This window comes from Phyllostomus discolor, chromosome 8 (assembly GCF_004126475.2).
Source record: "Phyllostomus discolor isolate MPI-MPIP mPhyDis1 chromosome 8, mPhyDis1.pri.v3, whole genome shotgun sequence".
In the NCBI taxonomy this organism is placed as follows: domain Eukaryota; kingdom Metazoa; phylum Chordata; class Mammalia; order Chiroptera; family Phyllostomidae; genus Phyllostomus; species Phyllostomus discolor.
Genome location: NC_040910.2, coordinates 51,839,013 through 51,855,759, shown reverse-complemented (window position 1 = coordinate 51,855,759; position 16,747 = coordinate 51,839,013). Strand labels below are relative to the sequence as shown.

General features: G+C 36.1%; 1 protein-coding gene across 4 annotated transcripts in view; it reads right to left on the bottom strand.

Annotated features, from left to right (window-relative positions):
- The window catches only part of PPP3CC (protein phosphatase 3 catalytic subunit gamma), a 79,359-nt gene that overhangs the window by 40,597 nt on the left and 22,015 nt on the right, over positions 1 to 16,747 (bottom strand). For all 4 annotated transcript variants that reach the window (XM_028520338.2, XM_036032672.1, XM_028520337.2 and 1 more), the window contains exons 2-3: positions 5,271 to 5,468; positions 4,833 to 4,957 (exon numbers count right to left, since the gene is read on the bottom strand). In XM_028520338.2, coding sequence (XP_028376139.2) covers positions 4,833 to 4,957; positions 5,271 to 5,468 — 323 coding nt within the window. The remainder of the gene's footprint in view (positions 1 to 4,832; positions 4,958 to 5,270; positions 5,469 to 16,747) is intronic.

Here is a 16,747-nt window from a genome sequence, read left to right as displayed (position 1 = left end):
AGGGTTAACAATGGGTAAAGAAAAAAAACTATTTCTATTTGCAGATAATATCGTATGATAGCATACCTAAAAAAGCCAGAAAATCAATGATAAAACTCAAATAATAAAAAAATTCAGTAACATGGCAGGATATAAAATTAACACACAAAATCAACAGTCTTCCTATACACAAATAATAAATAGAATACAATGGTAGAGAAAACTCCATTTATAATAGCAGTAAAGAAAACTAAACACATAGAAATAAATGTATGTACAAATCTTATACCAGGAAATATTTAAAACACTCCCAAGAGATACAAAGTAAATATAAACAAATAGAGGTGGGAGAGGGGTGGGGAGAAAATATGGACAACTGGAATTTAACAACAATAAAATAAATTTAAAAAATAAATAAAAAATTAAAAAAGCAAACAGAAAGACATCCCTTATTCTTGGATAGGATGATTCAACTTTAAATCTTCCTAGTTTAATTTATAATATCATTGCAACTCCAATAAAAACACCAACAAGCTATTCTATGGAGTTAGACAAGTTGATACTAAAATTTACATTAAAAAAAACATGCAAGAACAGTCATAAAACGGCCAGAAAAACAGTGAAAAAGAGAAATCATGAAGGGGGCTAGCCCCACCAGATGTTAAAACATACTATAAAGTTTCTACAATTAACGCAGTGGTACTGGCACATACTGCCAGAATTTAGCATTATTTCTCAATGTACATACTACTAACTTCTTGAAAAGCATAATTTTCAAAGAGTGCAGGGTGTTTTGTATACCTGGACGCTGCTCATTAAATGCCAGTGGAATCTCTCAATTATTGTGACAAAATGTTAATTCATATGTCATTGTATATAATTATGGTGCATTTGCAGTATAATTTCTCAAAAAATGAAATTTTTGAATATATGTACATTTTATTTGAGACAGACATTACAAAATAAACATTATAAAACTTAAATATAGACAGACATATAAATATACTTATAACCCTGGCCAGATGGCTCATTGGTTGGAGCATCACCCCATACACCACACGGTTGCAGTCTCAATTCCCAGTCAGGGCACATACATAAACTGCAGGTTCGAACCCTGGGTAGGGCATGTACAGGAAGTAACCAATCATGTTTCTCTCTTTCCCCCTCCCTTTTTTTCTCTCTAAAATCAATAAACAAGGGGAGAATGGGAAGGGCTTACAAGAACAAATATAAAGGACACATGGACAAAACTAGGAGGAGTGGAAATGGGAGGGAGGTGGGGAGGGCTGGGTGGGTGGGCTGGTATTGGAGTAAAAGAAAACTGTACTTGAACAATGATTAAAATAAAATTAAAAAATAAAATAAAATAAAATCAATAAACATATCTTCAGGTGAGGATTAAAAAACAAATAAATAAATATACTTGGATAGCTTTTTTTTTTGCTTTTCTTTTTGGTTGACTGTCTTTTTGACATAACTTGCATAAAACATTCCAAGGAAAAGTTACATTAAAACCATACGGAAATGGAGAAAGCACTTTCTCTTTTCTGTATTAACCTTTCCCAACTGAGAACATCATATATCTTTTGATTTATTTGGGTCTTTATTTCAACTCCTAAAAAGACCAAATCAGCTTTTTGAAGCAATGATATAATTGCTTCAAATGTTATACAAAAGTGTAATCCATATCCACACTACATTGTAATTTGGTCGATATACTTCTAGGTTTCTAATCTCAAGTTTTATTCCCTTAAAATATACATCAAGATGCAATTGCACAATTTTCTTGCACAACTCAATGACAAGGTCATGATTATCAGAAGGTCTGTTCAGACACTCACTTACTTCCTTACTCCATGTGAACAGAATTTTTACTTCACTCAAGAATCATTTCTATATGTTCAACAGTTGGTCATCTGATAACATTTTCTCTTTGGTGGCTCCTGTGTATTTAGTATGTTCTATGCTGATAATGCTCCTTTTAATCCTTTCTCTTATTGTAAAATCAAATAAAGGAAACCAAGTTTAGTTTCCCCTACCACAGAGGAAGTACTTTCTAATTGGTACAAATGCAGAAGGAACCTCAAAGGGCTGAGGAAAAAGTGAAACTTTACTGTTCTGCTTTATCAGTGACATTCAGATGTGTCCTTGGTGTACTAATCAAAGCCCACATTGCTTCAGAAAAGATCAATGCTTGTTCTGGGCATTAAAAAAATCATCATGCCTTGATTCTATCATAAAGGCTCAAGGAGAGAAAAACTATTAACTATGGGAAGAGAAAATAAAGTGAACTAAGCTTCTCTGAGAACAATTTGGCAATATGTATCAAAAGTCTTAAAAATACACTCTTTTACCCAGTTATTTCACATACAAGGATCTGATTTAAGGAAATATCAGAAATGCCATTGAAGATATGTTAAAAAGATGTTAACTGCAGCAGTATGTAGAACAGAAATATTTAGAAAACAACCTTGTGCCACATATGGTACAAGTCATACAATAATCAATTAACTGTTGCTTAATCCATAAAGACCTTTGAGTATCTCATGAAACACAAAGTCTGGAGGTGGGATGTCCAGGTTTAGTGTACCAGCTCAGCACCATCACCAAGAAGCTATGTTCTTTCTACCTCTTTGACCTGTGAGCCACAGCAGGTCTCCTTTCACCTTTAGTTAATAGCACCTCCTCATGGTCACAAAACAGCTGCTAGAGTACACATTTGAAATGGCATAATGAAACGGGGCATCCAAAAGCTTCCACCTTACCAGGGTCTTTTCATCTGGAAATAAAATGTTTCAAAACACACACACACTTGGTTTTCCCACCTAAACAACAAAACAAAACAAACACCCAGCAAAGTTTCCTTTATATTACCAGGCAAAACAGCATCCCATGTTTAGCCCGACACCAGCCCACCGGTGAAAGGGAATGGTCTGTCATGACTAGATGCTGGTAACTAAACCCACATGGATTCCATCACTGGGGCTAGGATAAGAGCCTTCTTGCCCTGAAATCAAAGGTTCTCTCTGAACCCCCTATTCCACTTATCTGAACAAAATAGGGATTTTGACAGTAAGGAAGAAGAAAATGGTAGGCAATAAGGAGGACCTGCTACAAACCTAGTCATCCAACAAAAGAGGAATGATGAAATTGAGTGTCTACTGCATGTCAGGCACTGTTCAAGGTCCTAACATGAGGAGCCCTGCTGCTAGTTAAGCACACACCTCTGTATTACACTGAAAGGTCTATTCGTAAGTGTATTTTTCTATTCCACTATCAGCTCCTATAGCTAGTATGGCTTTTATTACTTACTTTATCCTCAGAGCCTACCATAAAACTGGCACTCAAGAAACATTCACTGATGAGTGAGGAAAAAATAGGTAACAAAATATTCTGAAATTGCTATATGTGTATAAAAATCATTGTGGATTTTTCTGTATGCTTTATTGAATATTGATGCACAAACTTTTTCAAGTATGTGAGTTAACAATCAGAAGTTAATTTGGCACAATATTTATCTTTTAAAAAAGTTTCATTAAATGACTAATTAAAACTTCACTAAGTTCTGTATTCTTCTCTTCAACCTCTAAAACCTCCTCATGCTAGCAAACATACAAAGAAGTGAGCATTCAATGTGTCTCAAACATCCATACTTCTGACTCACTATCTATTGAAACACGAATAGAAAATAGGAATTAGAAAGCTTTTCAATGACAGAGTCTACAAGTATGATCTCTACCCTTCTCGGGAACCTATTTACAGACTAGGTATTTACTGAGCAGTAGGGAAAATGTGCTTATTTTCTTAGTCTCTAACATTAACTTTTGTCCTCATAGATGACACCGAATGAATTTGAGTCACTGGCAGATAACACTGAACTTTTCTGATTCATGAATTTAGACGGCCTGTCTAACTGAAGAGTAAGATCTCTTTCTCTTGTCATTTATTTTTCTGGCAGTTTTAGAACAACTGCCGCTTCTTTGGTTGGGCACCAGGTGAGATGACTGAGTTGTGTTTAGGAGCAACGCTGCACAAACAACAAACCTTTGGCCACCAGAAACAGTGCAGGGAGATTCTCAGTCTGAGGGAGAGGCAAAACTACAGACGACAAGAACAGTGACAAGCACTGCATGCTTATTTCAGGCACTTTATAAATTCGATCACCCACACTATCTCAAAGTTTTTTTTTTTATTTGCCAAGAATGTCTAGCTGAATCAGTAGACATTAACTATAAACGTGTTGTGGTTCTATTGTACTCAAGCCCTCCCATTAAGTTCTAAAATAATTTTAACTTTTCTACAAAAAAAAAGTTTGATTGTAACCTTTTTCTCATCATTTAATTTTCAAAATACATAAAAGTAAATTGTGAGGTTTCACATTAACTTCTTTAATTAATCACTTTTTCCTTCAATGAACATTTATTAAGTGCTTAACCATATGTAACAGCATCGGAAATTATTCCTATAATAAACTAAGTGCCTGCTTATGCAGCATTGGCAGGCAGTCTAACAGTTCATTGCAGCCCAGCAGCTTATGGTCTTATAATTAAGGTCAGCTAATCCAAGCCCCACTGAAGGTGAACAGCAATTTATGTCATTTTTATACTGCCTGAACAGTATCTTCAAAGATGAAAGGTAGGAAACATTTAACTTATTTGCAAAGCTGAGTTAATACAGCCTTCTATCTGTCAGACTTTCTACTGGCTAAAAAAAAAAAAAAAAAAGGAAAAGAATGTTTATATCAATTAAAACATTTTGCAATCACTTTATTGAAGTAACAAAGTTTATAAATTCTGTCAAAATGTTCTCATTTTAGTTTTTTTCTACTAAAGAGTGTCCAGTTTAATTTTTACCTCTATACTGAAATAGCCTCTGTCCACATAGTCACCCAGAAAGAGGTAGCGTGTGTTACTAGGTGATCCTCCAACTTCAAACAATTTCATCAGGTCAAAGAATTGTCCATGGATGTCACCACACACTAGGAGAAAAAAGGCACAGGGTGAGGTGAAAAAGTATGTCTTAGGAAAGAAAGGGCATCACACGAGTAAAAGGATCACAGTTTAACTTTCAAATCACCTTACTTTTGACTGGGCTGCTCTGGAACTGCTGTCCATCTATCAGCACGAACAGTCCTTCTGGAAATAACACACACCCTACACTGTATTTCTTCAGTGAACAAAAAACACACGAAAAATTTCTCAAACTGTCCCATCATTCCTAGAGAACTGACTACACATTTTAGTTGGTCATTAGCTCAAATCAAAGTGCCCCCACGCAAACACCTCTCCTACCTGTGATCGGAGCATCTAGTTCTATCATTGTCTTCTCTTGTCTCAGGATGGCGGCCCCATCATTGATTATCTTTAGAGCTACTTCCTCTTCCAGTCGCCCTTCCTTCACCAAGTGGTTTTTCAGGACGTCCATTTTAGGCTTCCCATTCTCAAACACTTCCTTCACAGTAAGCCGTTGGGTTGGAGGGAAGGGGACAGCTAGAGAAAGAGAAAAACATCATTTAAAATACTTAAATGTACAGAGAACAACCATGAACATATTTCTTTAACGTAACAAATTAAACCTAATATATCACCATTATTTCACACCCATACCACCAGAGCCACACGGGAAAAATTCTAAAGTACTGTATATTATGAATGATTGGTTCTTTTTAAAGGTCACAGTTAAAGTCAGCCATTTAAAAGATATGTATATGTAGGTGTGTATAAAGTACAATGTTTTTCATATAAACATTAAAAACTTGTAGTAGATTCTACAAATAAGCAAAAAGGAACTAGATGATAGGAAGATTTTGTATCCATGGAAAAGATGTTACAAATATTTGTAGAGGATACAAAATCTTCCTATCATCTAGTCCCTTTTCATTTATTTGTAGAATCTACTGCAAGTTACAGAAAACCTTGGTTACAGAAAACAAAGGAAAAGAAATCACAACACTGAAAGAGCATTTATTTCTTCCAAAGAACTGACATAGGAAGACAGAAGTTTGTTCCAAAAGTTTGACCTCAGTCCCTTATCAGGAGAATTATAGTTGGATGCTTTATTCTTAAAAGATCGTTACTTAAAATGCTACCGATAACAAGAACACCACTAGAAGAAACATCCCTAAGAATAACTTGCTGGGATAACAGAGCATTTTCTTAAGAAGAAGAGACGTGGGAGGGCTCCTTGTGTTTTCTAATCTAGAAATGCTAACCACTAACTCCAGTTTATGCCGGATATAAAGTGTATATAACATCAAGGTGAATTAGAAGCTTTAACAAAAAGTCTCTGACATTTTTTAAATTCGCTACCATCTTGTACTTGACTATGCTGTGATGCAGTCTATTATACATTCCCTGTGATCTAATAGCCTCGAGTCCATAAACCACAAATTTAAAGGGAGGGGTTCATTTAAACTTGTGATTTGTTTCGTGTCTGGTGGTTCCACTTCTAACTTTATGGAAGCATTATTAAGAACCAACTTGAGGGCAACTGGGTGAAAAAGGTGAAGGGATTCAGAAGTACAAAGTGGCAGTTACAGAATAGTCATGGGGATGTAAAGTACAGCACAGGGACCATGGTTAACAATATTGTAATAACTATGAATGGTGCCAGGTGGGTAGTAGAATTATCAGGGGAATCACTTCATAAATTATATAACTGTTTGACTACTATGCTGTATGCCTAAAACTAATATAAATTAATACTAAATGTCAACTGTAATTGAAAAAAATTTATTTTAATTTAAAAATTCTAAAAAAGAACCAATATGAAATCTATAGGCACTTAAAAATTTTTAGACTTGATCTAGCCATACCATTTTACATTATTTACAAGTAAAGAAAGTCCTACAATAGGCTTCATCATGCTCTTAGCTAGCACTTGACTCATTTTGACTATTCAAAGCTCATTGAAAAAATGACAGTAGCCATTCAACCAGGAAATGATGACCTTGAGATAGGAGACCAGACATAGCCCAGTCTACCCAGGACAGTCCTAGATTCCAACTGCTCTCCTAGCATGAATGTTAACGGTTCTCCCTTTCCCTCTCAAAGTATTCTAGTTTGAAGGATAAATGAGTCTTTGTTATTTAGAGTATCAATATACTATTTTAATAGAATAATGTACTTCTTAAAACAAAAATAGACCCCGGATGGGTAGCTCAATTGGTTAAAGTATCGTCCCGATACGCCAAGGTTATGGGTTTGATCCCCAGTCAGGCACGTACAAAAATCAACCAATGAATGCATAAGTTAGTGGAACAACAAAGCAATGTTTCCCTCTCTCTCTAAAACCAATCAATCAAATTAATTAATTAAAGTAAAACAAAAATAAAATATCATGATGAATCTTTTATTTATCTGGTTGAGTTTCCAAGACAGGGTGAAAGGTTAGCCCTGAATAGGTCTCCTTAAATTTTTACCAAAATTTAATGGTACTATAGTTGTGTTTATCAACAACAACAAAATATCTTATAGTTTAGAGATTCTTTTCTTTTTTAGATTTTATTTTATTTTTTAGAGAGGGAAGGGAGGGAGAAAGAGAGAGAGAGAGAAACATCAATGTGGGGTTGCTGGGGGTCATGGCCGACAACCCAGGCATGTACCCTGACTGGGAATCGAACCTGCGACACTGGTTCGCAGCCCGTGCTCAATCCACTGAGCTACGCCAGCCAGGGCTTAGAGATTCTTAGTGAAATATTTTCAGGTGGAATTATATGCTAGTTGATGTAACTATATTATGATAATGGGGGGATAGAATGAGCAGTGTTATAGATGGCTGATGTTCACTTGGAAGTTAATAATACTTTTCTCTCTACCATTATAATATGTTTGAAATCTTTATAATAAAAACAAGCAGAGAGAATTATCAAAAAAAGAGTATAAGCTTTAGAGATACTTTCTTTGGACTCCACTTAATCTAATTTCTTATAGATAACTTCAGAGAACCACTAGTACTCTGAAATCTTGATTCAAAGAATAGAAAAATGGAAGATTTCACACATAATTATTCTCCTTTTTATACTTAATTTACCTCTTTAAACTCTTATTCTCTACCCTTTCCCAGTTTGGAAATAAACCTCACAGAAAGCCTGCTTCTTTTTAATCTCCCACTTTGTAAATCAAAGAAATCAGTCAACAAACTAAAAACAACATGAAATAAGATAAAATCAAATATGTTGGAATCATCAAAAAAAGTACCATAACAGAGACAGTACTGGACACAAGAGATCCACAGACATTATTTAACTTCTACCAGCAGAGTTACTACCAACAAAAACAATTTTCCTCCAGTTGTAATCAGAAGTTCAAAAAGCAAAAAACACAGTTTCCTTTATATCATAAAAGTTACATAACTACAAGTGACAACAACCTAAGGAGCTCCTGAAAGAGGAATCCAGAGAGATGTTTTTCTTTCTCTCAAACCCCTCCCTTGTAATTTATTTAAAACAAAAGAAGTAAACAAGCCAATTAGTTAAATGAAAGCAAATGCAAGGTTGAAATGGATCAAGGGGATTATGCCCAGCTAAGAGAACTGGGACACAGCTGAGCCCGGAACAGCGAGGAATTCAGATTGGCTTGGGGACATATTAACAGAAAGCTTCAGAAGAATCCTAGATTTTTAGGTTAGGGCGAACAAAATCAGTATTTGTGAAATCAGGAAATAAGAATCTTCACCTTTAAAGGAGTGGGTCCTACCTCACCTCAAGTTACTCCTGGCTAAGTTTAGAAGCCCTGAATTCTATCTCCCTTCTTTTAATAGATAGTTCTATCAGCACTAGAGTTGAGGTTGGTTCATAGAAGAGTGGCAACAGCCACAGTCCTGAGGAGACTAAAGGAAGTCCAGCTAAGTTTAATCACGAAAGGAAACAGCAGAACTTCTTCAAATGAATCTTTAAATTTCCATTAAAAAAAAAATGCCCCAGATACAGAGTAACCACCTGTCTATGTATGCCTATTGTGATATGCCAAGTTTATCTTGTCCTGATGTAATTATTAGTAGTGCCCTCCTTACTCTCAAGTAGCCTGTTTTGAATGACCTATCCGGGAACAACAGTAGAACCAACAAATTTAGATGTTTGGGCCTCAGACTTCTGAATAAGAACCTCTGAGAATCCTGCATTTGCATCTTAACAGGTGCCCCAAGCAATTCTTGTGCAATTGAAATGGTGTTAGAGTAAAAGGAGATAATAGTTAAAGGAAATTCTAGGTAAAGACACAACTAATATCAGCTATCAGCACCTCCTTTCACCACTCATCACATAGTCATAGCTGACTAGTCTTCACGTCCTTTCTCACAGTACCTACTGGGGCCACGTGCATACATGGAGTTTGGAATTTCTGAGGGGGGAAAAGAGACTACAGAGTAGTGCCTTGTAAACTAACTATGGGAGCACCCCACCCACAATCTGTTAAAACCAATACTTTGTAAAATGTAATAAAAATAAATTACTAGAAAAATGATCACATGCATAAATGATGTGTCAATGTCAAATTGCTAAAAAAGCTTTTAAATGCTCAACTTCTGTATTATTGCAGTTAGTAACAATTAGTGGGTGGACTTGACACAGAGACCACACTTTCAGTAAACACTGGTGTGGATAAACACGGATTTAGGGGAACAAGTAACGGACTACAGTCAGAACTTGGATACTATGGATATATACACCTTCAAGCCAAGTTTGGAGATTATAGTAAATCTAATGGACACAAAAGATGATATTTGACTGACTTCACTAGTCACCTCACAATGAATGATAACCTTGTGCTAAGAACCCAAATCCCTGACAAGTTCATTTCCAACCGTTTTTAATGGCACACAGGATTACACTAATAACAAATACAACCTAAACACTTCAACTCTGCAGGCAGATGAACAAATTGAAGTTTTAGCCTCTAACATCTTATGAACTGTAACATAAAGGTTGTTTCTTCTGTGGCTGTATGTTGCCTCTTTATTCCATTTACAATGTTGTCATTTCCTTTGGATATATTCCCAGAAATGGAATTGCTGAATCATAAGGCAGTTCCATTTTTAATTTTTTGAGGTAAGTCCATACTGCTTTCTATAGTGGCTGCAACAGCCTGCATTCCCACCAGCAGTGCACAAAGGTTCCCTATTCTCCACACCCTCACCAGCACTTGCTGTTTGTTGGTTTATTGATGACAGCCATTCTGACAGGTGTGAGGTGATACCTCACTGTGGTTTTAATTTGCATTTCTCTGATGATTAGTGATGTTGAGCATCTTTTCATATGCCTATTGACCATCTGTATGTTCTCTTTGGAGAAGTGCCTATTCTGGTGCTGTGTTCATTTTTAAATTGGATTGTTTGTTTTGATGGAGTTGAGTTTTATAAGTCCTTTATAAATTTTGGATATTAACCAAGGACAGGCATCTTAAGAGAAAGCCAGGAGAAACCTGTATCCTTTTTATATCATAGCCTCAAAAGCCACACAGCATTATTCCCACCATACTTAACTGGCTGGAGCACTCACAGCCTGCCAAGGGCAAGGGGAGAGGCAGCAGACTGCACCTACTGAAGCAACAAAATTCTGTGAAAGCATGTAAGACTAGAAATACTGCTGTGGCCATTTCTTGAGAATAGAGTCTGTTAATACTTTCTGCATTTAGAAGAAAAAAAAAAAGCCAGGGCATCAATGCCTCTAACAATACCTTTAAATTGGAGATCATTTTAAGTGGGCCACTCTATATTTTCCAAGCTATTACCAAATAAAAATATTCACCACTACAGGAAATATTCACCACAGGAAAACATTAAGTAGATTATTCTCAAATGCTTCAAAGTAATTTAGGATGCCACATTGAAATTGTGTATACTAAATATTTTCTGACTTGCCAGCTGTCAAAACAAAACAAAATAAGAACTCATGATTTTTCCTATTAAAGAAACAAAAGGGATGAAAATGCAAAAATAAACTATTGATGTAAAGCATATATTTTAGAAATACTTGATTCAAAATTAAATGTAGTTTCCATTGGAAAGTGACCAGTAACTCCTGATTACATTAGCTCTTAACTTCTAAAATACATATGAAAATAAGAAAACAAAATAAAGGTTCTCACCATAAAAACTATAAATGATTGACGAGAACTCATCAAGTCTCTTCACGGAATTCATTCAAGTAATTTTTAAAAAGATTTTATGTAGCTCTGGCTGGTATAGCTCAGTGGATTGAGTGCCAGACTGCGACGCAAAGGGTCACTGGTTCAATTGCTGGTTAGGGCGCATGCCTGGATTGCAGGCCAGGTCCCCGTTAGGGAGGACACAAGAGGCAACCACACACTGATGTTTCCCTCCGTCTCTTTCTTCCTCCCTTCTCCCTGTCTAAAATAAATAAATATATAAATAAAATCTTTAAAAATATGCCTTTTAAAAAATAAAATAAAATAAATAAAAGATTTTATGTATTTATTTTTAGAGAAAGGGGAAGGGAGGGAGAAAGAGACAGAGAGAAACATCAATGTGTGGTTGCCTCTCACAAGGCCCCCACCCAGGCCTGTGCCTTGACTGGGGAATTGAACTGGCGACCCTTTGGTTCACGGCCTCTGTATAATAGCAACATAAGGCGATGATGAGATGAAAGGATGGATGGTTCAGAAAGGGAGGAATTGCTGAGAGAGAGCAAAGAGCAGAAACCAAACTGCTAAAAATAAAATATGTAATATGGAAGACAAACTGGAGAAGTACTTTTAGAATGCCAAGGGAAAGGACACATACAAAAATAACGAGAGATGACATACAGAGAACAGAGGATGGAGCCAAAATAAGAGTTAATGATATTCCTGAAGAAATAAACTAGAACCAAGGTGACAGGGAAAAACTCAGAATAAATCAAATAACTTTTCTGAGCTAGAAAGGTTTGTTTAAACTAATTAAATTGGATTTCTGTGTTTCAAGAAAAACTAATTGAGAGTCATATTCTTAAAAATATTTTGAATTACAAAGATAAAGAAAAAATTTAATTCATAATGGTCTATAGGTTTTTTCTGAAATATTACATTTTAACATCATTGTTATAACATGTATAGAATTCTAAGGAGAAAAGTTGTGACCTGTAAATTTGTGCCCAGCCCATAATATACACCATGGGTGAAGGTTATAGAAAAATATCCACAGAATCAAAGGGACTACCTCAACACTTTAGTTAACATTCTATTTCTTGATCTGGATCCTGGTTATATAAGTGTGTTCCATTTGCGAAAAATTCATCAAGCTGTATATTAAGAATTTGTGCACTTTTGTATATTTAATGGAATAGGAAAGAGAGAAAGAAAGGAAGAAAGGGAAAGAGGAAGGGAGGGGAGGGGAGGGGAGGAAAGCAGGAAGGAAGAAAGAAGAAAGTACTCCCTTGTCAAAATTGATTCACTCACTGAGGGTTCCTGACAGCTGAATTTTTAAGGTATCTTGTATATTATTGTTATATCTAATGGACCACTATGATTAATAGAGTGAGAAACCTCAGTCTATCAATGTTACAACAGGGAACTACTACTGCACCGAGCTCCAATGTCAGTCTGCGTCTTCAGTTGAGATAGTCTGGCATTATAGTTAGTATAAGAGGCCAGAAGAGGTGAGAGGAGGCACACGGTGCTCTGTTTTACTTTTTAAGTTCTTCTAAAACCGCTTTTCAAAGCATTTTCTTCTGAGCTGCTGTTCCCCATAGGGAGGCCAGAGCCATAGGTGTCTTGTCTCAAGGAACAAGAGGTATTAAGAGCTAATGGAACCAATGAGATCCTTGGTCCACTTAGGGAGTGAATCAATTTGGACAATGGAGTTCTTTCTTTCTTTCTCTTTTTACTATTCCATTAAATATTGATTATAAACCTTCATATACATGTACAAATACATATATACACACATACATACGTAAAAATTTTTAAATAAAAGGCACATTTATAATCTAAAACATTCATATAGAATCAATGAAGTCATTTGTAAAGGTTAGGATCCAAAAAAACTACGAGGTGACAAATAATATGTCAAATAACTTTTATTTTACATCTACAAGCATTTCAGTGTTAACTCTACTTAAAAATAAGTCCATACAGCATGTTCTAAACTATAGCTAAGCAATGTGTTGGAAAAGGCAGTAAGGACATATACCTAAGTATTAGTTCCAGGTAACAGGATTGCAAATTATTTTATTCTTCCTATTTTTCTATTTTTTAGCTTTCTCCAAGTGACCCTATATTGCTTTTATAATACAAAAATATGTTTAAAGGGTCAGTATAATTATTTCATCTACTACATAATCATAATAATATTTCTTTTAAGTGAACAAAAATTGGAAGAAAATGACAAAAGCATAAACAAGTATATTTGGACTATAGATGGTTTTGTTTTTTTCTATCTGCTTTGTCCTACATTCCATGTTTTTCAAATTTTATAAACTTTATTAAAAGAAAAATAACAGATACCAAGGGCAAAAAAGAGGCAATTACATTGGCAATAATTTTCCGTATTTTAATCAGTTTTATAAATGAGTTTTCTCAGATCAGCAGAGCTGACTCTTAATAATATTAAAAAATTCAACCTCAAATTTATGTTACACCTATAAACAATCAGGAGTTACTAAGACAGAGGAAATTCTGTGGCTTATGACTCAAAACATTGAAGACACGTATGGTAAACAGGAAGTAGACACTCCCTGGCCCATTTACACACACTGTCTCCCAGTTACTCCATCAAATGATAACCTGGGTACTGCTGTGAAAGAAGTCTGCAAACATAATTAAGGCCCCCGATCAGTTGACCTTAAAATAGGGAGATCATCCAGATGGGCCTGACAGGAGACCTTTAAATCTAGATCTAGAGACCAGATTTGTAGGATTTCAGAGATTTGAAATACGAGAGGGATTCAAAGTGCAAGTTCTCCATGATTGGCTTGCCTGAGACAGAAGGGGCCACAAAGCAAGGGATGCCGGCAGCCTCTAGGAGCTGGGAGTGGTCCCTGGCTGATGGCCAGCAAAAAAAGTAGGGACTTCAATCCTACCACCCCAAGGAACTGCCAACAACCTGAACGAGTTTAAGAGCAGATTCTTTCCCCAGAGCCTACACATGAAGAAGTTCCTGGTGGGCACTTTGATTTCTGTCTTTGAAGCCCTGAGCAGAGAAGTCCATGTCAGAACTGTACTGATTCACAGAACAGTGTGCAAAAAAATGGAGTTTATAAAAAAATATTTTAATTGATTTTAGAGAGAGAGAGAGGAAGGAAGGGGAGGAGAAGAGGGACGGAGGGAGGGGGGAGAGAGATATTTATTGTTCCACTTATTTGTGCATTCATTGGTTCATAGGCAGATTCTCACATGTGCTCTGACAAGCAATCGAACCTGCAATCTTGGCATATGGGGACAATGCCCTAAGCAACTGAGCTACCCAGCCAGGGGAAAAAATGGTATTTTTTTTTAAGAACATTCAGTAATATTGTTTTATTTCATGGAATCTGGGTTTTTTTAGATTTTATTTATTTATTTATGTTTAGAGAGAGAGAAAGAGAGGGAGATAAACGTCAAAGTATGGTTGCCTCTCGCATGCCTCCACTAGGGACCTGGCCCACAACCAAGGCATGTGCCCTGACTGGGATGGTATTGTTTTAAGATACTGTTTGTGGTAATTGTTACACAGCAACAGAAAACTAATACAGATTTTTTTAAGTTTTATTTTAATCATTGTTCACATACAGTTTTCTCCCTTTTACTCCCATTTTATATACACAAGAAATTAACACCAGCTACCTCTTAGAATTGAAACAAAAGTTTCAACCTTTGTATTTTTATAATGCAAAAATATATTTAAGAAGTCAGTGTAACTATTTCATGTACTACATAATCACCATAATATTTCTTTTAAATTAACAATAAAAATTGGAAGAAAATGATAAAAGCATAAGCAAGAGTATTTGGACCATACATGGTTTTGTTTTTTTCTATCTGCTTCGCCCTACATTCTAATTTTTCAAATTTTATAAACTTTGTTAAAAGAAAAGTAACAGATGCTGTTTTATGACTCATAAAACAAATTAACTGAACCAAACTGAGCCACAACACGCATCACAGACTAAACTCAAATTCCTTCTACCACCAGATCCTTCAGATTCTTCTGTTCACTGATAATACCTCAGGCAAACTAATTTAACAATAACTGCACAAATACTAGATCTGATCTAACACTAAAACGTCAAGTTCTAGCAACTCATGAAGTTTACTAATTCTAACTAATCCTTGCCCAGATTATAAACTTCCCCCCCAAATTTAACAGTCCCTAATCAAACCATGGTATCCGATGAGTAGCCTTTCTGAACTGCCCCCTTTTTGAGAAGATCCTTAGTACCTCTGGTTCTCTCTGCTTGTTGTAGCAAGTTAAATAAACCTAACTTTTTTCTTTAACTACAAATAAACTCTTAATGGGCTTTGGTACACAGTTTTTTAACAACTGGCACTTCCACTAAGATTCAGCTGGCCTCCCCTTCTGGGGAGACCCATGACTTTGTAAGTGTGCACACACTTGATTTCCACCTACTCAAGGCCACCCTGCCTGACAGCGAGGTATCTGAGCTTCAATAATTTTATTGGGCACTTCAGGGTCAAGGTGATATTTGGATCCTCTGACTTTAAATCTTACCTGGTTGTACTGCTCGTGAGTGAAATTTGGCTTCTACCTAATTAACAGCACTCCTGTCATCTGCCTGCCTGTTCAATATCGTGAGCACCACTCACCTGTAAGACAAAGTCCATAGGCCGAGGACACACATGGACCTAATAATAACGTCTCTTCCAGCCAGCCCTAAAGGCTGACAAGTTCAGAAGGTCTCATAAGACCAGTATCTTTAGACAAACTTTGCATTGGATCACTTTTCTAAAACTTCCTAAGGACTTTCCTTAGCCCTTAGAATCCAGAGAGAAGTGTTTTGCTTCGTTCTGTCTGCTCAGACCTGAGGTTCTGATGGGCTCCCAACTGATGACAGCTGATCTTTGGTGTCACTTCCTATCTTACAGAGACACGGGACTGCAAAAGCAACATCCTTACCAATCACTGCAGGTCACATGGAGTTTTCTCAGCCTGAATCTATTTCCTTTGTGCCTCCTCTGCTTCATTCACATTTTCAGAGTATAAATATAACTCAACAAACAGCATAATTTTACAAACAAATTGAATTACAAATGATCACTTGGGGAACTTTTAACATGAACAAGATTATTTGAGAGGCACCTTAAAACAAAACAAGAAACAAAATTTTGAACATCCAATGATCTGCATTCTTTAATGTGAGGAGGGTTCTGTATGCAGCTCAAATTCCAAAACTGCCTCCCTGAAAGAAGTCCCAAACGCTGGGATGCAAAGAGCTGTTTATCGAACTCAGGCTTGTGCAAGCCTCCCCGATCCCGGTCATCCAGTCCCTGTGTCGATGAGCCTAGAGATGCAAGACCTGGAAAAGGCTAACTGGCATCACCCTGAAGAGAATTTAGAGATTAAGTAATTCTTAAGAAACAATGAAAAACCCTTATAATTTGTAACTTTCTGGAAGATTTCTCGGGTGGCAGGATTTTTTTAACATGTAGCATTTCCCTCTCATTCAACCTTTAACAATGTTCTTCAGTTATACCGACTTGGAAAGATTTACATTCCTTCAAATGTACAGAAAGACAGGGGAGTGTGAATGCACAGCATCAGATGTATCTTTGCTTATCTAGGAATAAAGAGAATAATTTTGTTCCAAAATAAGAAATGTCTGTGTTAATATGTTGTT